General features: G+C 32.9%; 1 protein-coding gene across 1 annotated transcript in view; it reads right to left on the reverse strand.

Annotated features, from left to right (window-relative positions):
* The window catches only part of TSPAN12 (tetraspanin 12), an 89,607-nt gene that overhangs the window by 61,496 nt on the left and 4,490 nt on the right, over positions 1–23,621 (reverse strand). Inside the window, exons 3-4 of the mRNA XM_003771554.3 lie at positions 5,717–5,799; positions 3,840–3,975 (exon numbers count right to left, since the gene is read on the reverse strand). Of these exons, the coding sequence (XP_003771602.1) occupies positions 3,840–3,975; positions 5,717–5,799 (219 nt within the window). The remainder of the gene's footprint in view (positions 1–3,839; positions 3,976–5,716; positions 5,800–23,621) is intronic.

Raw genomic sequence — 23,621 nt, forward strand, 5'->3', positions numbered from 1 at the left:
ACACACACACACACACATACATATTATATATGTATAATGAATGAGAAATGTGTAGGTAAATGTCTACATACCTATACTTTGATATAATGATTGTATTAGAAAAAATATTCTTGACAAAATACAACAGCTAAAAATCAGAATTCTGAAAATTTCAAACAAAACAAAATACTGAAATACAGTTTAGTCCCAAATGTAGGAGAAAAGCCTCTATAGGCATTCCAAATAGGACTAATAACCAAAAATAACTAGTCTTCTTTACTCTATGCCTTGAGCAAATAATTATTTATTCTAGGAACAGATCAGATTAGAGGCAGAGTTGGACTTGATCAAAAAGACAGAATACATTTTGGTAAACTACTCATTAAAAATGCTTAAAGTAAATCTGACAGTAACTGGGGGAAAGAAAAATATTAAATATTAAAGTAAATCTTACAATTAAAAAGGGATAAGCTTAAATCTGCATATTTGCTTTTACAGTAATTATAAGCAACCATGCCATAAATGTAACATGCAGCATCCTAATTATAAAAATAACGTACGTACCATCAATATTCTATATTTTTCCAATAAAAATAACATTTGCAGTGACCTAACCAAACTACTATCTACTCCCTTTTTTTCTGATATTCTATGCGGTACAATAGAAAGATTACTGATCTGGAGTTTGAGTTGGAAGATCTGGATTCCAAAACCACTTCTACAACTTCACCTTTGTGTTCTTTGGCAAGTCACACTGACTTTATGCATAAATTTCCTCAGTTTCTCTGGTAAAATGGAGGATTGGACTAAAATGCCTCTACTGTTTCTTCTAGCTTTACATCTATGATCACTACAGTGGACAGAGAATGAACCTGGAGACTCCAGGTGGGCAAATAAGTTTTTTTTTTTTTAATTATACAAAAATGATATGATTATGTTCTTATTAGAATTAAAAGTAGTACGAAAGGATTGAGGGAAGCATAAATCTTCTCATTTTTTGAAGGTATTTAAATGCTTTTAAAACATTAGTATACAATTCATTGTGCCAGAGAAATAATGAAAATTAATGTGCTTCCAAAAAGCAAACAATTTTTCTTTACTGCCAATATTTATGCCCAGTTTATACTGTTATATGTGAAAACTAGCTATGAGCAAAGTTTTTTTTTAATAATAGAATTATTAGTAAATGACAAAAAGATGGAAACAGCCAAAATACCCAGTATTTTTTTAAAATGACCAAATAAATTTTGCTAATTCACATAAAAATATTATAATACATGTAAAATCAAAAGAGGAATATAAAGAAATCTGAAAAATTCTTTATGAAATTATACAAAAAGAAAAGAATAAAACTAGAAGTACAGAGTACATACTAATTAAAAAAAAAACCTGATAGATTTAGAGTGAATGAATAATTTCTTTTAGCATTTTGTACATTGCAACTAATTAATTTAAATATAGTTTCAAAAGTTACTTAAATTGACTATATTGAAATTTCCTATTAAATGATACTGCTAATTCTAGGTTTTTATTCACAATAAAGATTTTAAAGTATTTTATATCTTATAAGTTAGATTAATATTGAATACAAAATGTTTTTATATAGAAATATGATTAATTTTAAGAGAAAAAATTCTCTTTGAGAAAACCAATGTTGCAAAATTATATTTCAACAATGTAAAAGTAATTTACCTATGAAATAGGATAATAACAAACAACAAAGAAAAAAGTCATGCAAAAATATTTTCATCACAGGGAAACAAAATAGATATTTTACAAGCTTAAAATTCATGTCTTAATGACATTGCTAAAATACATAATTCTGACATTTATAACTCATATCATCTACTCCTGAGAAGATCTTAATGGAAAATTGAAGGTTTTAAAAAGAAATGAATCCTTTTCAAAATATGATTTACTTCTGCATTATTAAACAAGAAGCATAAAATTAACTCTACTAACATTCACAATAGCCTGACAGTCATTAATCAGCCAGTTCCTAATATTGTTCTCTAAACTTCTGGATTAAAAACTAAAAAACTAAAACATGGAGTTATTTTTTTCAATAATGAAAAATATGCAAAAACCCTAGAACAGTCAAAATGAAAAATGTATCCCCTACTTAAGTATAATAAGCTGATCTGAAATGTTTACACATTCCTAAAACTTTGTTTTAGGTCTACATTTTATACTTAAAGTTTGCCTGCAACTGAATATACATAAAGTATCACAAGATGACAAATGATGATTTCCTGATGGTTACATTAAGCTGCTGCTGAACAGGGTAAACATGTCAGTTCAATTTGTTTACATCCCCACTGAGCTGGTGAAGCTTTCAAAATACTTGTTTTAATGACAAGGTGGAATTGCAATAACAAATGAATTCAATGATTGTCTATATAGCTAAAAGCTTTCAGTAGTACCAATCTGCTGCTTTCATTTCTAAGACAAAAACAATTTCCACTTAACTTCAATTTCTCTTTTGAAAAAAGAAGGAAGTTGTGCTAGTGAAATTACTCTAAAAAACAATAGTTCATTCTAGATTATATTTCTAATCATGTTTTTGGCTTAAATTCTAATTATGCTAGAGAAACTATTATTTCATTTCCTTCAGTGTTTCACTGATAAAACATTTTTTAAATATTCTGTCTCTGGTAACTGCAGATTTATTAAACAAAAATGTAACTAATTAAGGTTTTTCAGTTACTTGAATCTTTATTTTTAAAAAAGGAACAAATCAATTACTACAGTCCCTAGCAATATTTTATGAGAGTTTGCCTCTCACATCTGGCTTTATCTTATTTTATTTCATAAAAGTCAGTTCCCTTAATTTCTTACTTTTTCAAGTATTATGGACAACATTTTGAACATCATAACAATTCAATAGGAATTCCTTTTCAGTAACTAATCAAGATATGTGCCAAAATCCATGAATGTTTGTTGGTTTGTCTCTTTAATCAGTTTGCTCAGATGGCTTCCAGTTTCAAAAATAAAATTGCTATAGAGAGGTATTTCTGACTTTATGTATAAAAAGCTACATGCAAATCGATGGGCAAGAATTTTCTAAAAGTAGTATCAGTTTATTTAGAATAGGGCATTTGATTTACCTTGAATACAAAGAATGCCTTCCTTTAAAGAGATTAATAAAATATTGATATAAAAATTCACATGGTACCTTTTTGAGAACCACAAAGAGAACTTCCAAAATTTTACCAATCAAGAGTCTATATTTTATATAATTCTAGTTTATAAATATAATTCTAGCTTATAAAACTGGAAGCCATCAAATTTAAGCCCTTCATTTTATAAATGAAGAAATTGAAACTTAAATAGATAGCTTTCCTATAGTTGCAAAACTAGTTAGTGATAGAACCAAACCTCAGTGCCCACTGACTTCTTTCCACTCCAGAGTTATGTCAACAGCTCACTAATGTATTTGAATATTTAGGTGTTTGTTTAAAACAATATGAAGAGTAATATTCCTTCAAGACAATATCTTGAGGCCCTGCTGAATTCTTTGTCCTCAGGCCTCATAGGACCTCTTTGGGTGGTAACCTGACCTCTGAGAATAAAACAAACAAACAAAAAAAACTTGCTACTACAACACAGAGCTTAGAGAAACTGTTCATATTTCTACAACTCCTCAAATGAACACAAGACTGTAAATATACTAATTTCAACCATATCTCTCAGGAAAAGAATGTGTGCTTTCCCGCAGCATGTTTGGCAAACACTGCATAGAATCGCATTGCTATCACAGATCTCTGGGCATTTTTCTTGTGACACAGATTAAAAACCAACTCAACACATTACTATTTAATCTTTTTAAGGTAAAATGAGGGAAGATGTAAGAACCATACCCATGCAAGAAGCAACAAATTTCTTTTGACTGTTCCACAGTATCCTAACATCCCCACAATGATAAGGAAACAGCAGACAGCAATCATGATGGGATGAACTACAGGAAAGTAAGTTAAGATGACAGCCTCCTCTACCCTGAAAAGAAACAAACAAAAAAAAAATATATGGCATAAATTACCAAAAACATAAAAGACAAAGTTGTATATTACAAGAAAAAAATCATGATATTTTCATTCATATGTTTAAATCACTATGTGTAAATATAATACTGTTTTCAGCTTATTATGAACATATTCTTGGGCAAAAATATCTCTTAGGAAGGCAAATTAAAACAACTCTAATGTACCACTTCACACCCCTCAGATTGGCTAAGATGACAGAAAAGGATAATGATAAATGTTGGAGGGGATGTGGGAAATCTGAGACACTAATGCATTGTTGATGGAGTTGTGAACTGATGCAACTATTCTGGAGTGCAATTTGAACTATGCCCAAAGAGTTATAAAAGTGTGCATACTCTTTGATCCAGCAGCATTACTGCTGGATTTATATTCCTAGGAAATAATAAAGGAGGGAAAAGGACCCACATGTGCAAAAATGTTTATAGCAGCTTTTTTTGTGGTAGCAAAAAACTAGAAATGAGTAGATGCCCATCAATTGGGAAATGCCTGAATAAGTAATGGCATATGAAAGTAATGGAATATTAATATAAAAATGATGAACAAGTTGATTTTAGAAAGGCCTGGAATGATTTATGTGAACTAATGCTGAGCAAAATAAGTAGAACCAGGAATGCATTGTACATAGTAAGAGTATGTGAAGATCAACTATGAAAGACATGGTTCTTCTCAGCAGTTCAATGATCCAAGGAAATTCCAATAAATTTTGGATGGAAAACACCACCTGCATCCAGAGAGAGAACTATGGAAACTAAACATATATCAACACACGCTATGTTCACTTTTTTTTTTCCTTTTTCTTCTGTTTTTGTGTTTCTCTCATAGTTTTTTCCTTTTGTTCTGATTTTTTTCTTCCAACATGATTCAGAAATGTGTATGTGTGTGTGTGTGTGTGTGTGTGTATATACACACACACACACACACACAGGGGAAAAAAGAAAACAATAAAATAAAAAAAGGAAAGTAAAACAAAAAAGTCTCTCTTAACTGATAGACTGGAAGGCAGATTAGAGGAAAACCTTCAAGACTTGCTAGCAGAGATTGGGAATTGCAATAGAAATGAACTAAAAGAAGACTGGATCAGTGCAATATACTCTCCCCTGCTTATTAAGCTTATCCCACCCTCTCTTCTATCCTTACCAATGAATTTAAGGTTTCCAGAAAATTATAAATTAATCTCCCTCACAAAATGGGCATGGATTTCAACAATCCTATATCAACAAAAAAAGTGGTCAGGAAATGGACCACAAGAGGAAGATAATTTTGATTTAGACCAAGAATATCAGGAAGAACAGTAGCAGTAGATCTTTATATTGCCCAGAAAAAAAAATAACCAGAAAATATGTAGTCCCTGATATATAAGCTGATACTACTGATCCAGCATCAACAAGATATGTCTGATTGATCCATATATATATATATGCAGTCATCTGGTCTTCTCTGTGACAAACTGATTTGTAAAATGGCTAGAATGAGCAAAGGGACTAGTGATGACAAGGGAGGTCACACATACAGATAAAGCCCATGAAAGAGATAATGTGCCATACAAGTTCCGAATGAAAGAAAAAGAAGGAAAAATCCTTCATGTGTGATCTAAATGGACAATAGTGTGTTGTACCTAAGATTATTAAGATGATTATTTGAAAAATAGCATAGCCAACAATATTAAACTATATTATTGCATAATTATATCCTACCTTGTTTCTGCAGTTAAAGTCAGAACATTATTCAGATAATCCCTCATCCAGGCAGAAACTGCCAACACGCTGATGGACATCAACTGGGGAAAAACATATTTGTTATTGAGTATTTAATATAATGATACTGCTGGAACAATTATCAAATACATGATTTAATCAGAATGTTTGTGTCATTATCCATAATAACCACTTATTACTTACTGAAGCACAATATTACTATTATAATATATGAAGATGATCATAGAATTTTTTTGCTGTAAGAAAAATATTTACTAACCCTTATGGCTGGAAAGAAATTATGACCAACAGTTTAAAAATCAAAGTCCAAAAAAGGTTCCCTAGGGAACCTTAAGTGAAAGTGCTTCAGATGGGGGGTTGAGGATTGAAGTGACTCCCAAGGCTTCTCATCACCAAAACTCCCTGGGCACCATTGCCATGGGGAGTAGCTGAATTTCCAATGGGGGTCTTCCTGGGATGAACTACAAATCAAATCTAGAGAGGAGGCTAACTATACCCCCAAGAACACCAGTCATAATGGGAGTCCTCCAGACTCCTCTTCCATCACCAGCTAGAATGGCTATCAGACATCATCTAGTTCACTGGTTCCCAATTATTTCAAGTATTCCTTTTTACATCAAAAAACTTAAGGGATCCTTATATGATAGACTAAACATATGGCTTAGGCACTGACTGCTACATGGAAATACTTTTATTCTTTATTGACTAGTTGATAGATGATAGCTTTTTTTTTTTAATCACAATAGCTATTTCAACCCTTTTTTTAGTACCAATTCCAACCTTAGAAAATGACATTCATTTACTTTACTATAAAATCAAAACCATCAGTCATTGTTCACTCAAGTCTCCTACTCCACATAATAACTCCTCTACACATTTTCAGCCCTCCCCCCCTTTTTCCGTTGATTTAGTCTCTACAGGAAAAAGATCCCTTTCTCCTTGCTAAGACTAACCTCTCAGCTGATAACATAACCTTCATTGTATTCCTTTCTGTATCCTCTGGAAGCTTCCTCATCAGTCCCTCACTTCTTTTATCCCATTAATCTCCTCAGCATCATGAGCTAGAAAACTAGGAAGTGCCTCCTGAAAAAATAAGTGATCATCTATCCTCTGCTAAAAGACTTCTAATGAGGTAGAATCCAATGTTTCCTGAGGCTGTGTCCACTCATCTTTGGGTCAGCTTCTCTACTTGCTCTTTTCTTCCTGCCTATAGTTTATAGCATGTTCATGTCTCTCCCATTCCTAAAATAAAACAATTATAAAAATTTTCCATGTGACTTTCCTTTAATTATCATTCTATACTTACTCTTTATATTTTGGGGTAGTTAATAAAGATTTAAATCACTTCTAATGTGAATATAAATGCAAATATTCTTTTTTTATAAAGATTCTTTAAAATATCTCCTCCACCATTCTCCAGGATCCCAATATCAAAGATTCAGAAACACTTATCTATTTCAATCATTTCATTTTATCAATGAAGAAAATTAGAATTAGAGAGGATAACTAACTTGTTCAAAGTCACATTGCTAGTAAAGGTAGTTAGAACAATAAAGGAGTTAACTCATTTCATAGTGATTTTTCCTCTATATGACACAGAATCAGAAGTAAAAGTTGAAAGAAGCCTAAGAGGCCATCTGGTTCAGTCAGGCATAAAAAGCCTGTTCCATTCAGTCACTAAGCATTTATTAAGTGCCAGGAACTATGCTAAACCTTGGGAAGAAAGGAAAAAACAAAAAACAAAACAAACAATCTTGCCTTCACAAAGCTTATTTTCTAATGGAGAAACCAACATACAAACAATTAGGTATTTACAGTAGATTGTAGATGAAAATGTTCTAAAAGGGAAGGCATCATGACTTGGAGGGCCTAGGAAAGTCCTCCTGAAGAAGTAAATGATCATTTATACTCCACCTAAAGACTTCTAATGAGCATGATTCAATTGTTCCCTAATTCCATTCTGGGATAGCAATAAGGGGAATTTTTTTCCTTATATTAAATCTCCAATCTTTTCACTCTTCAATTCTCTCCTAGGCCATTTCCACTGAATTAAAGCTCCTCTCCTCTTTTTCCCTTTTTGACTCCTTGGTGACCCAATTCAATGTTACACCATTCACTCAAATTTTAGATGCTTTATTATATTACTAATCACACCACACCAAGCCTTACTCTCACCATTTGCCACCTATGTTACAAAACTTCAACTGGGTCTTCATTGCCGCTCTACATTTTCACTCTCCTATCTCATCAATTTATAATACCTTCCCCTCAGTAGCTCTTCCAAATCTTTTCATCCCTACTCAAATTCCCTATGGTCCTCCTACCCACTCTTTTAACTGAAAACCTCACCTCATATTTTACAGAAGAAATTGCCATGAACTCTCTCTTCTCTTTCTCATCTCCCATCATTCAGGTACCTTCTGCCACTTTCTCCCCCTCTCCCATAATGAGTCCTTATCTCACATAAAGTCCTTACCAAGCCTAACCCTTCTGCTTTTCCATGTTCCTATTCCATTCAGTCTCTTCCACTAGATTGCCCTCTCTGTCATTCCCATTCTTTCATATATTTTCAATCTTCCCTGTCTCTCTCATTCTCTTTTCCTTACAAACATGACCATGCTTTCCCCATCCTGAAAAAAATCTCACTTGACCCTTCAAACTCTGCTAACTATCAACCTCTCTCCCTTCTGACTTTTGTGGCTAAAAACCTTATAAAAGATGTTTCCAATTCCTGCTCCCCCCCCCCCCCCCCCCCCCCCCCCCCCCCCCCCCCCCCCCCCCCCCCACTTTCTCCCCTCTCATTCTCTTCTTAATGCCTTACAATTTGGCTTCTAATTATATTATCCCATCAAAACTGCTTTCTCCAAAGCTTCTCCAAAGACCAATGATCTCCATATTGCCAAATTCAGTTGCCTTTTCTTAGTCCTCAGTCTCCTTGTCCTCTCTTTTTTGGTATTGTTGATCATCTTACCCTTCTTGATTCTCTCTTATCTTAAGATTTTGAGGACACCATTGTTTCCTGGTTCTCTTCCTACTTATATGACTATTCCTACTCTGTCTCCTTTGCTGAATCCTCTTCTAGATCAAACTCTCTAACCATAATTGATGATATTCAGGGTTCTGTTCTGGACCTCTTTTTCTTCTCCCTCTGTACTACTTCATTTAATAATCTCATCAGCTCCCAAGGATTTAATTAGCAATATGCTCATGATTTTCAAATCTACCTATTCTGACCCCATCTCTCATCTCCAGCTGCCTTCAAGACATCTCAAACTGGATGATCAGTAGATATGTTCAACTCAACATATTCAAAACTGAACTCATTAACTTTCCCCTTATATCCTTTTGTGTTGTTGTAAAGGACATCATCCCCAAGTTCCGTAGGCATGCCAACCTAAGAGTCATCCTGAACTCTCCCTTCTTTTACTCCTGATATTCAATCTTTTGCCAAAGTCAAAGATTTTGCAAAATCTTTCAAATACACCTCTTCTTCCGATACTGACACCACTCTATTATAGATCCTTATTATCTTATGCCTGGCTTACTGCAACAGCCTGCTGGTAAGTATACCTACCTTAAGTCTTTCCTCACTCCAATCCATCTTCCATTCAGTCACCAAAGATTATGTCCATATATCATACCACTCAATAAACTCTACTGGCTCTTAACTGCCTCCAGGATCAAATAAAAAACTCTTGGTTTGGCATTTAAAGTCCTTCAGAATTACCTTTCCAGTCTTCTTCAATCAAGGAATACTTGTTTCAGGAACAAGACATACCATTTTTAAGTTCTGGGCATTTCTCTAGCTGATTCCAATGCATGGAATGCTCTCCTTTGTTCACTCTGACTATAGAATCCCCAGACTTCCTTTTCAGTCCCAAATAAAATCCTGCCTTCTACAGGAAGCCTTTCTCATTCTCTCTTAATTCCAATGCCTTCCTTCTGTTAGTTTTTCTCTATTTATCCTGTATGTAACTTTTTTTTATATTGCTCATTATTTTGCATATTATCTTCTCTATCAGATTATGAAATGCCCTGAGGACAGGAAAAGTCTTTTTTTAAATACATGCAAAGAGAGTTTTCAACATTCACCTTTGCAAAACCTTGTATTCCAAATTTTTCTCCCTCCCCAAGATAGCAAGCAATCTGACATAGGTTAAAAGTGTGATTCTTCTAAACATTTCCATATTCATTATGCTGTGCAAGAAAAATCAGATCAAAAGGGGAAAAAAATGATGAAAAGGGGGAAAAAAAGCAAACAACAACAAAAGTGAAAGTACTATGCTTTGATCCTGCATATGACACTTTCTATCATAAATCTATTGAATTGCCTTGAAAGAGCCAAATCCATCAGAGTTATAATCACATAATTTTGTTGTTACCGTGTATAATGTTCTCTTGGTCCTGCTTACTTAATTCAGCATCAGTTCATGTAAGTTTTTCCTGGCTTTTCTGAAATCAGCCTATTCAACATTTCTTATACAAAGTAATATCCCATTATATTCATATGCAACTTATTCAGCCATTCCACAACTAATGGTTATCCACTTAATTTCCAGTTCCTTGTCTCTATAAAAAGAGCTGCTACAAATATTTTTGCACATATAGGCTCTTTCCCTTCTTTTATGATCTCTTTGGGTACAGACCAGTAGACACACTGCTGGAACAAAGGGTAGGGAAGGGAAATCTTTTGCCTCCCCTTGAATCCCAAGTGCTTAGCCCAGTGCTAACTACTTTTTAAGTACTTAATAAATGTTTACTGACCGATGTCTAAATTTGCCTCTAGAACATTCATCCACTTCTCCTAGTTCAACCCTCTAAGGGTTACACTTTCTTCATTAATTCCAAGCCACATACTATATGTTTTATCAATTATATTTAAAATTTTACTGTACAAAATGAAAACATTTAAAAACATTACGTTCATTGTTATGGCCAGTACTATATCCTTCTACTTAGAATGAAAGTAGCAGCAGGAAATAGATATGATACAATAAAATTTAATTATCAAGAACACTCAAAAAGGAAAACATTTTGGAAAGGAGATTCTGATAGACTAAGACCTTTTGTATGCCAATTTTAAAAATATTTTACAGAAATCATTATAAAATGTTGAATATATTTCTTTTTTTTCTCAATGTAATGAATGTAAAGTACAATGAATGACCCCAGAAATTCAAAAGCTACGGAAGGGGATGTTACAGGGGAAAAGGAATAAATATTTATTAAGTACTTACAATGTACCAAGCATTGTGTTAAATATTTTGCAAATATTATCTCATTTGATCCCCAAAATAACCACAGGAAATAGATAGTATTATTAGTCCTGTTTTATAGTTGTGAAAACTGAGGCAGAAATAGGTTAAATGACTTATCCAGGGTCACACAATACATGTCTGAGGCTGGATTTGAATTCAAGTTTTCTTGAGTGCAGATCAGTTTTCTATACATTGTGTCACTTAGCTGGCTATGTGCCAGAAGAATAGAAGTTCTGACAAATCCTAAGAAGGCGATTTGAATTTTAGCATTAGTTTTGCAATGGACTTTGTCTCTTGCCCCAAAATCAGTCTACTATGAATATAAAAAGGCTTATTATTAGAATTCTGACCTCTATGTAATAGTTTGTTTTTTTGGTTTGCTTGTTTTGGTCACAACAACTCAATGAAACATCTATTAAAGCATAGAAGGGTTTCATATATAGCAGTGGAAGTGCCCACATTCATGAAGTCACAAATTATTTTAAGTACTGACAATGAAAATTCAGTTATCTTCATGAATGATAGTGTCTGTGATATATTCTAACATATTTTTGATACTAGGTGGACACAGTGTGGCACACATGCTAAATGAATACACCCAAACAGTTGTCCTGGAAATTGCTTTCAGGAAATGAAGAACAATAGATAAAGACATTAAATTGAAGGAACTGAGCTAGATAACTAACATTTTTAAAATTCTTTACATTTTTAAAGTTCTTTCTCCAACAATAAATCTGTGAGGTACATAGCAAAAGTAGCAATTACACATTATACAGATGAGAAAACTCCAGCTCAAAGAGGTATGATGACTTGACTACTTAGACAATCAATAAGTATTGAAGGTAGGATTTGAACCCCTGAAGTACTTTTGACCACATCATGCTGCTTCACACATACATTACTTTAAAGATCTATTTTTATTTTTAAATGGTAGGATTACATGTCATGTGAGTCTATAATTCTGACATTAGCCTTATTTTTGGTAATTTGCCTTTTTGTCATAAAGTTGGAGTAAATCTAAAGCAGGTGAATGATGTCCTGAGGAGCATAGGATGGTTCCTCTTCTGAAAAAATTAACAGGTGAATCAAAGGGTACAGTATCTATCTCCCATTCTCTTTGTTTTCTGCTGAAACAGAATGATAGAAGTAGATATTCAGTTATCTCTTGCATGTATTATTTTTTAGCAATGAAAAAGGAAAAAGGAATAACTTCCCATTTTAAGAATATGTTATATGAAAAAAGGCAATGTGTCATAGTTGATGAAAGAGACTTACATCTCCCCTCAGACAATATGTGAACTAGGTGATCCTAGACCAGTCCTTCAACCCCTTTATGATTCAACTTTCTCACAAATAATGAGGGGATTGTAATTCATGAATACTAAGGTTTTTTTCCCTATCTACATAAAGTGATACAGAATGAAGTAAATAGAATCAGAAGAAAAATACACAAAATGATTACAACAAATAAATGAAATCACCACAAACAGGTAAGTGTATTTGATTAATGGTAATGAGCTATCTTGAATAAAGATGATGAAAACCCTTCTCTGAATCCTTTTCGTTGTTCAGTCTTTTCACTCATGTCTAATTCTTTGTGGAGTTATTTTTATTTTGTTTTGTTTTGTTTTGTAATAATACTCCAGCTCATTTTACAGACGACGAACTGAGGCAAATAGGTTAAGTGATCTGCCCAGAATCACACAGCAAGTATGACTACACATGCTTTAAACTGTCACATCCTCTAGGAAGCTTTTTCTGTTTCATCTCCTTCAGGTTTTTAAGAGAATTTTATCTCCCTAAAATCAGTTGTCACATGAATATGTATTATACTAACTGACCATGAGTGTATGCACAATAAACATTTTTAAAATGTCTATTGAATTGAATGATAATAACTATGACTTCTCTAGGCACAATAAGCTTTTAAAAATCACAACTTTAAGATTATAACAACACCATAAAAGTTATAATATAATGGCTTTTGATCTCAGCAGTTCCCACAAGTGCATAAGATCATATATTTAGAGGATGGCATTCTAGAAGTCAGAGGCAAAACTCTCCATTCTGCAAATGAGAAAAATAAGGCATAGAAAGACTGTGTTTAGGTGACAAAGATAATTTAAAAATCAATTATCATCTCTAGGCATATGATTCCAGGTTCTATTTATCCTATATCATCAAATATTTCATATTATATATTCTGTAGGCAATTCAAATTCAGCATATTTAAAAAAAAAGAATTATCCATTTCCTTACAAATGTGGTTAGTATTATCAGTTTTAACTCTATGGCATCTCTTCTATCCTTCCCTTTCATTTTACTTACACAGCCTCTACCGTGGTTCAAGATCTCATCACCTGTCACCTGGACTGCAAAAGTCTCTTAACTGGTTTGCCTGTCTCAGGTATGCTCACACTGGAATCCATACAGTTAATGAATTACATTCTAAAGCACAGGTATGACTGTGTCATTTTGCAGCCCAATAAACTACACTGGCTCCTGCAGGTTTAAATATAAAACTACTGGTTAGTACTTAAAGCCCTTCATAATCTGGCCCCCTTCACACAATCTATGGTCCAGCTAGGGTGACCCTCTTGTCAACTTGGTCCTCAAACAAGATACTTCATATCTCCATACTTTTCCCTCCCTCCCATATCTCTGATTTTCTGAACTTCAATACCATGCCCGGTATCTTCATCCTCCATTCCTTTCTCTGCTTCTTTTTAATGTGTTATATTCCCCCATTAAGCTATAAGCTCGATTAGCTCTATTAAGGGCCAAAACTGTCTTCCTTTTTTCTTCTAGGTTATCCTGAGGAAAGCACAGTACAGGGCAAATAGTAAGTACTTAATAAATACTTATTGCCTTGCCCTTTGCCTGTCTCTATGGCTTTTCAAAGAGGCCTGTTCCCTGTGCCTGGAATATGTTCCCTCTTCAACTACACCTGATAGAATTTGTAGTTAACTTGAAAACTTAGCTCATATTTCAAATTCTACACAAAGTTTTTCTTGATACCACTCACTCCTTGTTGTTAATGACTTCTATCATCATATCCTCTACCCCCACCAAAACTTGTACTATTGAAATTGAATACTTGTGTGAACAATACTTGAGATAAAATGAAACAAATTTATTGATTGAAAACAAATATTACAACTTGTTACATCTTTTAAAAACTTTAAGTATGCAATATCTTCTTTACCTAGATTCTCTTGTTTTATATAATTCAGACTTGTATTCATAAGATTTTGTCAAAAATTCTTTAGTTCATCTTGAAACTATATTTTTATCACACTGTATATTAAGGATCTCTTTGACAAACAGTCCACTACTTCCCCTAACCCCAATCTAGACTTGATTATCTTCTATAGGTTTTTTTCTTTTTCATCCAAACTAATTCCTAAGTCATTGAAGTATGTTTATATATTTCATGGATAAATTTCTTTTTTTTTTGTTTTGTTTTTTTAATAGTAACTTTTTATTGACAGAACCCATGCCAGGGTAATTTTTTTTACAACATGATCCCTTGCATTCACTTCTGTTCCGATTTTTCCCTCCCACCCTCCACGCCCTCCCCTAGATGGCAAGCAGTCCTATATATATATTGAATATGTTGTAGTATATCCTAGATACAATGTATGTGTGCAAATCCAAACAGTTTTCTTGTTGCACAGGGAGAATTGGATTCAGAAGGTAAAAATAACCCGGGAAGAAAAACAAAAATGCAAACAGTTTACATTCATTTCCCAGTGTTTTTGCTTTGGGTGTAGCTGCTTCTGTCCATCATTGATCAATTGAAACTGAATTAGGTCTCTTTGTCAAAGAAACATGGATAAATTTCTTAAATTTTCATGATATAATGTGAAGCAAGGTCATATTGGGAATTTCTCTAATTGCAGTAAAATTTTGCTTCTTATTATGGAGATATTTATTATCTACAGTCATTATTTATTCCATAGGGACAAGACTTCTATGTCTAAAAACTTAAATTTTTTTTTGATGTAATGTTTTTTCAGTCTGATGAGGAAAGGATACTTAGATTTTAATTTTGCAGTCTTAAGCTTCTTTTGAGAATGATTTTTGGTATAGCATTTATTAACATGCTAATAGGTAGGCTTTATATGACACTTCTATGTCTGAAAAGTATTTTTACATGTATCCTCCTTTGATCTGCACAACAACCCTTTTAGCTGATCCCATTATTTATCCCCATTTTATATCTGAGAAAACAAGGTTGAAAGTGGTTCAGTTGTCTAGGATCACACTTATGAATGAAGCCAGTTTCATCAATAACAATTACTTTTTTCAGTTTTTCAGCACTCCAGTCTTTGCATTATTTTGTCTATAAAAAGCATTTTTTTCATAGCAATGGCTAACAGCTGATTGTTTCATAGGTCTCCTCACTATTTTTCTGACTTCAAAAAATCTATACTGCATTTGTAGGAGGAAATTTAAATAATCACCAGCCAGGACCCTTTTAAGTTCTCTGCTTGTGTACTAAAGACTAATTAGATTATTTTATAACAATTGTTTGTCAGTTCTTGGCACTGATTTTTTGGTATTTTGGTTTGGGTTTTTGTTGGCTTTTGCTTTCTGCCACAGTTTCATTTTGTGCTTCAGTATGACTGCTCTTATTTCTTTGTGGATTTGAATGATCTGATCCTTAAAATGCTAGATTTCCCTACAACAACCAATGAAATATTTTTAGTAGTCAAGTAGTCATTTAGTAGTCATAAAAGTAGTTCTTTTTGCCCATTTCCTTGGAGTAATACCCATTCTTAAAAACTATGGAATTATAAACACAATAAAAGAGGAATTAAATATGTAGGTTATTAATCCATAAAACTAAGGACAAACTAACTAGAGATGGGGAAATTTACTCAATCCAGTTTCGTCTGGTTGAAGTCAGTATCAATAGAAGTACATATATGACCATGGCTTGTCACAAAATGAAACTATGTCAAAAATATTGTTTGTCCCTAATAATCCACACATCACTGTATGTGCCTATATATTTGATTACTATTTTCCTTGATAGACACTAAACTTGTTTCATTTTTTTATATTTGCCTACTCAGGGCCTAGAACAGGAAATAGCAAGTGTTTAATAAGAATTTGTTGATTAATAAGATTAAAAGTTCTGTGTTATACTGTGTGAAGAATCAATTCTCTCAAGAAATAACTTTAGTTAAAATTTCATATTTTGAACAACCCTAAATAAATAAAATAATTAAATCAATGAAATAACAATAGTCATAAAAAAAAAAAAACTACTAGATACTAATCATTCCCTGCTATGAACACAACAGCTATCTTAATTGCTGTCATCTGGTTAACCTGTCTTATGCAGAATAAACTGATGATATTCTTGTAAACTTAGATCAAAATGACCTTCTGTCCCTCACTATATTGCTGAGCATACCACTTTTCTCACTGGTCTTTTTTTTGGGGGGTAGGAAATTATCTACTCTACCATTCTCACTGCCACTGCTTCTAAATACTACTATAGCCACCATCATCACTAATCTTTACAGCTCTCTTCTCACCTTTCTCTATTTTCCTTCTTGTTTGTTTTTTTTTTCACTTCTTTGTTCAATTTCCCATTATTTTCAGTTTTCATGCAAAATAGTTAATCTCCTGTAGACATCAGCAACCAATCTAAGAGATGTCAAAACTATGTTATTCAGTCATGTTCAACTCTTTATGATCCCAAGTGTCTGCTAGGTTTTCTTGGCAGATACTAGAATGGTTTGCCATTTCTTTCTCTAGCATGCCCCCATTTTACACATGAGGAATTGAGGCAAATAGGAGTTCAGTATTTGTCCAGTGTCTGAAGTCAGATTTTAATTCAGATCTTCCTGATATCAGTGTAGTTGTTGTTCAACAGACTGCCTGTGTGTGTGTGTGTGTGTGTGTGTGTGTGTGTGTGTGTGTGTATTTTTACCAATTACTTTTAGTTCCTAAAAAATCCAGTTTTACTATGGTTAGATATTAAACTACAAAGATCTCTAATACAATTCCTGAACAAACATAATATCTTCCAAAATTCAGCTCCCTGGCATTCATTCCTAACATGGTAAGAGGCAGTGAAGAGAAGAGATAGGAAAGGGCTTAAAGACTTGAAGAATGAGTCCTGGTTTTGAATCCTGTTTTCATATGTACTATCTTGTTTGCATGGACATTTCACTTAATATCTCTGAACTTTAGCTTCCTCTCCTGTAAAATAGGGATAATATTATCTACACTACTTACCTCTAAAGGTTTTTGTGAGAAGAGTGCTTTCTCGATCTTAAATCATTACATAAATGTTAGTTAGAGATAGGGATAGGGACTAGAAGTGTAATTACATTACTATAGGTAACTCCTGGATATAGAAGTTTCCTTTACTCAGCTGCAATTTACAATTTTAGAGAGTTGCCTTCATTACTGGAAAAAATGACTTCCCCAGGGTAAAAAATCCAGTGTGTGTGTTAGAAGCATGATTCGAACCCAGCCTTCTGAACTTTGAGGCTAATTTTCTAAGTACTACATCATACTTCTTCCTAAATCTAAGTTATTATGTGATATTTTAGGACTACATCTGCTTCCCTATAGTATTAGGTATAAGAATGCTAAATGAAATGGATTAAATTTTAATCCATTAAATTTCTATCTCCTCTGAGCCCAAGCTCTGATTGTTTTGTTTAATCACCACTTAAAGCAAAGAAAATAAAATCTTAGGGAAAAACCTCAATGTCAATTACTATAGTAAAGAAGATTTGATATTTAAATCATTCACATCTTCAAATGAAGTGTAAGCAGATATTAATTTTCTCCCTTCTGCAAGGTGATTTTTGGTTAGCCGTTTAAAAAAAATAGGGGTTGTTTCAAACCATACTGTAATACATCAGTGCTGGACATAGTATATAAAGCACCTGCCCTGAAGTCAGGAGGACCTGAGTTCAAATCTGTCCTTAGACACTTAACACTTCCTAACTGTGTGACCCTGGGCAAGTCAGGAAAGGAAAGGAAAGGAAAAAGGAAAGGAAAAAGGAAAAAGGAAAGGAAAAAGGAAAAAGGAAAGGAAAAAGGAAAAAGGAAAGGAAAAAGGAAAGGAAAAAGGAAAGGAAAAAGGAAAGGAAAAAGGAAAGGAAAGGAAAGGAAAGGAAAGGAAAGGAAAGGAAAGGAAAGGAAAGGAAAGGAAAGGAAAGGAAAGGAAAGGAAAGGAAAGGAAAGGAAAGGAAAGGAAAGGAAAGGAAAGGAAAGGAAAGGAAAGGAAAGGAAAGGAAAGGAAAGGAAAGGAAAGGAAAGGAAAGGAAAGGAAAAGAAGGAAGAAGAAGAAGGAAGAAGGAAGAAGGAAGAAGGAGGAGGAGGAAGAGGAGGAGGAGGAAGAAGAAGAAGAAGAAACCAACAAAAAAAGAAATAACTATTCTGAATACCTGTATTTAAATCAGAGGTAGGGCTCTTAACTAGCAGGAAATATGGCTATGATATGGGCTAGTCACTTAATTTCCTGAGGTCTCAGGAATCTCTCTAAAAACATATTTGCATATGAGTTACAATCTTTTCTGATAGGAGTTTTCACATCAATGCTACTCATGTTTTAAAAGTCTACATGTGAATTTCCCATTTCATCCGATTAAACCACCAAATTCAAGTCCTCCTTGAACTCTTCCATAGGACTTGACATCTATTCCTTCTTGTAAATTATAATTTCCTTCCGTTTCCTGATCACAGAATCATATGTTTAATGCCAGAAGGGAACTTAGAGGTACAAAAAGTAAAAGCCTAGAAAAGTTATGTGATGGCAAAGGGATTCAAACCTAGATTCTCTGACACTACATATGGTCCACACTTTCTAGTATATGCCTTCTCAGATCTATTATTTGAATGTCTTTTCTTCCTTTACTTAATTCCAGTACATTCAAATTCAAATGACATTCTCTTGATACAGTCTCTTGCCTAACCTCCCAACCACACCACACACACAGACACACACACACACACACAAGAACTTCTCTCCTCCCACCTTGGAACTCATATAATACTTTGTTTTATAGCTCTTACATGTAGTATTTTTCTATTTTTCCTTATATTAAAACTGTAAGCTCTATGAAGGCAGAGGCCTTTTTAAAAAATCTCTACTTTATATCTTCCCTAGGACCTAGTCCAGTATTCTACATGTTAAAAATTCCTGCTAAATTAAATCCAGATCTATAAATGTGTTAGGGGGAGATCAAGTAAAAACAGCAATAGTTCTGTTCTATACAAGGGCTTCTAATATATGGACACAAGGATCTAAAGATGACTTCTAGGGATTTGAGTTGTTATGTGTTGATTAGAGGAAAGAAGATCAATTTTCATGTGTTTCATTCCCTCTACTCAACATCTATTTAGACTATAAGCTTCTATAGAACAAGGAATTAAACTTTTTTAATCTTTATATTTATTTTCTGAGCCAAGTACAAAGCTTTGCCCATAATAGACAATTAAAAATGTAAACTGAATTAACCATCACAGGAAAGAAAATTTCAACTCAACATAAGGAAAATATTATTAACAACTATAGCTGTCCAAAATTGTAATATTCTTCCCTGAAAACTAGTGAACTCCTCATGTTCACTAGTAATACTCCTCATGTAAACTGGAAATGTTTAAAGAGAGGATAGATAGCTATTAGAAATATGTAAAACTCCTGAGTATATGGGTGTTTTTGATGACCTTGCTGGTTCTTTCGAGTCTGTAAGTCGACTGACTTATCTTACAAGATTATAGTAAGGGCCAAATTCGAAGAAAAAAAAATGCACAAAACACTTTGCAGCAATAAAGTACTAAATTAATGTGAGTAACTAGTTTAATTGGGTCACAGAGACTCTGAAAAAGTACTGCAGTACACATACCAACAATGTTAAAATAAGTATTATAAATAACAGTCTTAATCCCATAGTAATAAGAAGCTCTCAGAGAGAGTAACGGCATCTCTCCTATGAAGCCAATTAAGTACCATGAAAAAGAATCATTTAATACCTATTATAATTTCTTAATCTAGAGTAATAATAATAATAAGACATGTCTAAAAGGAGAGAACACTACTTCAGTAACAAACCATGAAGGGAGTTACTGGGATACTGTTAAATCCAGATCGGTGTATCTGGTAATTTCTAAATTGTTTACAATAAAACAACTTTGTAATTGAAAATAATCATTCCACTATGATTTGAGCTTACTGAATTTCTAAAATACTGTGATAATCCTATTTACCTAGGATTATGGCTCCTTATATTTTTCAACTACTATAAAAAACACTTTTTCACTCCATCTCAGAACATTATTTGGAAATGATGCAAGGAATATGTGCTAGCAATATCTTTCAATGGCTTTCTTAAAATAATTTAACTCTTGTCCTTTTAGACAATGCAGAAAAATGCATTTTTTGAGTAAATTAATGAATGACTCTAGATGCATTTTCAGCAACCTATAATTTGCTACACTGAGGTCATGATTTAGTTTTGAGACTATAACATAGGGAAGAAATATCCTCAATTAAAGTGTTTACTAATTTGGGATTATAATCTTATGCATATTTCTTGAAAGTGTTAATAAAATTAATTTATATTTAGAGATTGAATATGAGAGCATGGTCAATTTCCAAGCCATTTACAAGTACATGAGATTAAAAAATAGGCAGAAAGACAACAGTGCTTGTTACTTTTTAACATGTAAAATTTAGGGGAGACATGATAGTTGTATTCAAATATATGAGAGTCTGTCACAAGGAAAACAGATTACTCATAGACCTACACAGAATAATAGCAATAATGGCTAGAAATTACAAGTAGGTTATTTTGGGTTTGATGAAAGAAAAATATTTTTAAATATTATAGCTACCATAAAATGGAATACATTGCCTTGAGAAACAGAGGATTCATCTTATCTTCAAACAATAGTTAGATGATCTTTTGACTTATTTATAATAAAAGAGATTTTTTTTTTCAGATCTAGGTTGGAAAAAATAGCATTTGAAATAACCTCTAATTCTGAGAATGTGAAAGATTTTGGTTTTCTATAAAGGATTGATGGAGAGGATGACTAGATGTAACTAAAAGCAGGAAAATATTAATGGGAAAAAGTTCTTTTTTTCCAGGCTTCCACCCTTACTGCGTGATCTTGGTTAAATCACTATCTCTCTCAGCTTCAGTTTCTCTACCTGTAAAATGGGGATAAAACCAATACTAACCAATACATAAGATTGTTATAAGAAAGTAGCATTTCACAAGGAGTCCCAGCCATGCACAACTTGCATTTCAATGAATACTTTCTCTTCTCCTCTTTCTCTCCTCTGTTCCAGTTCCTCTTTATAGGTTGTCTTTTTCAACTATATATGAGGCTACTTACTACAGTTCCTGGCACACTGTAAGTATTTGCTAAAAACTTTACTCCCTATCAATTGTACAAATTATAAAACATGGCGTAAAATATAAATTTTTATTAAAATGGCTAACATCAGATTTAAGAATCTTTAAATGTGACTTTCTTTAAATCATTAACACAAATAGGATCACAGATTCAGAAATGGAAAGAAACTCAAAGACCATCTAATCCAATCCCTCATTTTACAGCTGGGGAAACTGAGGTCCACAAAATTTAAAAGCTTCATAAAAATTGTAAGTGGCAAAGAAAAGATGTTCACTGATGTCCTCTAAGTCCAAAGCCAGAGCCTTCCCACCTCCATGTTACATGCCTGCTAATTATAAACTGGATTAAATTTAAATAGTGCTCTATAGTTGCAAAATGCTTCATGAGTCTTAGATCTCATTTCCTTCTTTTTAATAATTGTTAGATAAGTAGTTCATATATTAACCCCATTTCACAAATAAGGAAATTGAGGTTAAAAAGACTTGCCCAAAATTACAAAGCCAAATAAGTGGCAGATCAGGTATTCTGATCCACATCTTATCTAGCCCCATCAAATATAAAACTCTTTCCACTATACCAAACCATCTTATGGGTATAAGACAAAGGTAAGGGGAGAGGATAAACAAGAAGTCTGAACAGCAAAACAGTAAATTTAAATAATCCTTTGAATTCTTCCCAAAACTCCTCTTATGAGGCTGACAGTGGTTCATATAAGCTACCCCATTATGAGCTATGCTACACTTTATTAAAGCAGTAGCTAATTTAGGCATGGAAAATTAGGGAATAAAACATTTACTTAAAGTAATTGAATGATATCATTATTCCAGGAATGTGCAATGAATTTTAATAGGCTAGTAGTAATAGCAACATTAGTTAAAGGGCGTTGCATAAGCTTAGATTTTGATTCTATAGATGGTCTTTATACTATATTTTAAAAGTTGAAGAATATTCAGTATTTTTGCATAAATATATGAATCAAATGTGAATGTGGATTTTGGTTTAATCTAATATTACTGAGATTTCCAGTGCTCCAAATCAGTAATAATTATAGAAATAAAAATGGAAGAAATTCTGAGGTTCTACTTAACAGCTACTAGATTGGTAAAGATGATTTAAAAAAAAAGAAAATGATAAATATTGGAAAAATTATAGCAAAGTAGGTACACTGAAATACTGTTGGTGAACCTGTGAACATATACAACCATTCTGAAAAGTAATTTGTAATTATATACAAAATGTTATTAAACAGTGTAATAAATGCCCTTTTCACTCTGTTCTATCATTTTATCATTTAGAATCCTATACTCCAAAGAGATTAAAGAAAGAGGAAAAGATCTTATATGTATAAAAATATTTGTAGTAGCTCTTTTGGTGGTAGCAAAAGAAAACCAAATTGGAAATCAAGACTATGTCCATCAATTGGGAAAGGGCTAAAGAAATTGTTATCCGTGAATATAATGAAATCCTACTGTGCTATACAAAATATGGATATATTATTTCAAGGAGACAAGAAAAACTTGTATGAACTGATGCAGAGTGAAGTGAACAGAAACAGAGCAATTTATACTATAACAACAGTAACAAAAATGAACAATGTTGAAGCCTTAAGCCGGAACAATTTATACAATAACAACTCTATGAAGACAAACAACTGAAAGCTACAAGATCTCTGATCAATGAGATATCCATCCACTACTGTAGAGACCAAAGATAAAGCCTGCTATATCCTGACAAAGAGGTGACAGATTCAGAGTACAGAATAAAACATTTATTAAAAAAAAATATTATCAATGAGAGAATTTAGTCTTGACTATTAATATTTGCTACAAGAAATTTGTTGTTTTTATGGCTTGGGGAATGAGAGGAAGATTTCTTTTAATAAAAAATAAAATAAAATTTAATTAAAAATAGATTATTGAGTTCTAATTCTTCATTGTCTGCACCAGCTGGAGGATTAAAGTATGGATGAATGAATAGTAACTGAAAACTGAGTCTACAGGAAGAGAAAAAATTTGCTATGTTTCACACTTCTTCCCTAATTTCATTGTGTAATAAATCAGGCCTTAAATCTATTCTACTATTGAATGTTTCAATAAATATGCTATGATAGCTCTAGTGTGTGAAACGAAGATTTTAACAAAACTGCAGAGAAACTATTATGTTTAAAACAACAACAAAAAAAAAAAAAAAACAAATAATTATACAAGAAATGTTAAGTGCTATCAATT

This window comes from Sarcophilus harrisii, chromosome 5 (genome assembly GCF_902635505.1).
Source record: "Sarcophilus harrisii chromosome 5, mSarHar1.11, whole genome shotgun sequence".
NCBI classification, from domain to species: domain Eukaryota; kingdom Metazoa; phylum Chordata; class Mammalia; order Dasyuromorphia; family Dasyuridae; genus Sarcophilus; species Sarcophilus harrisii.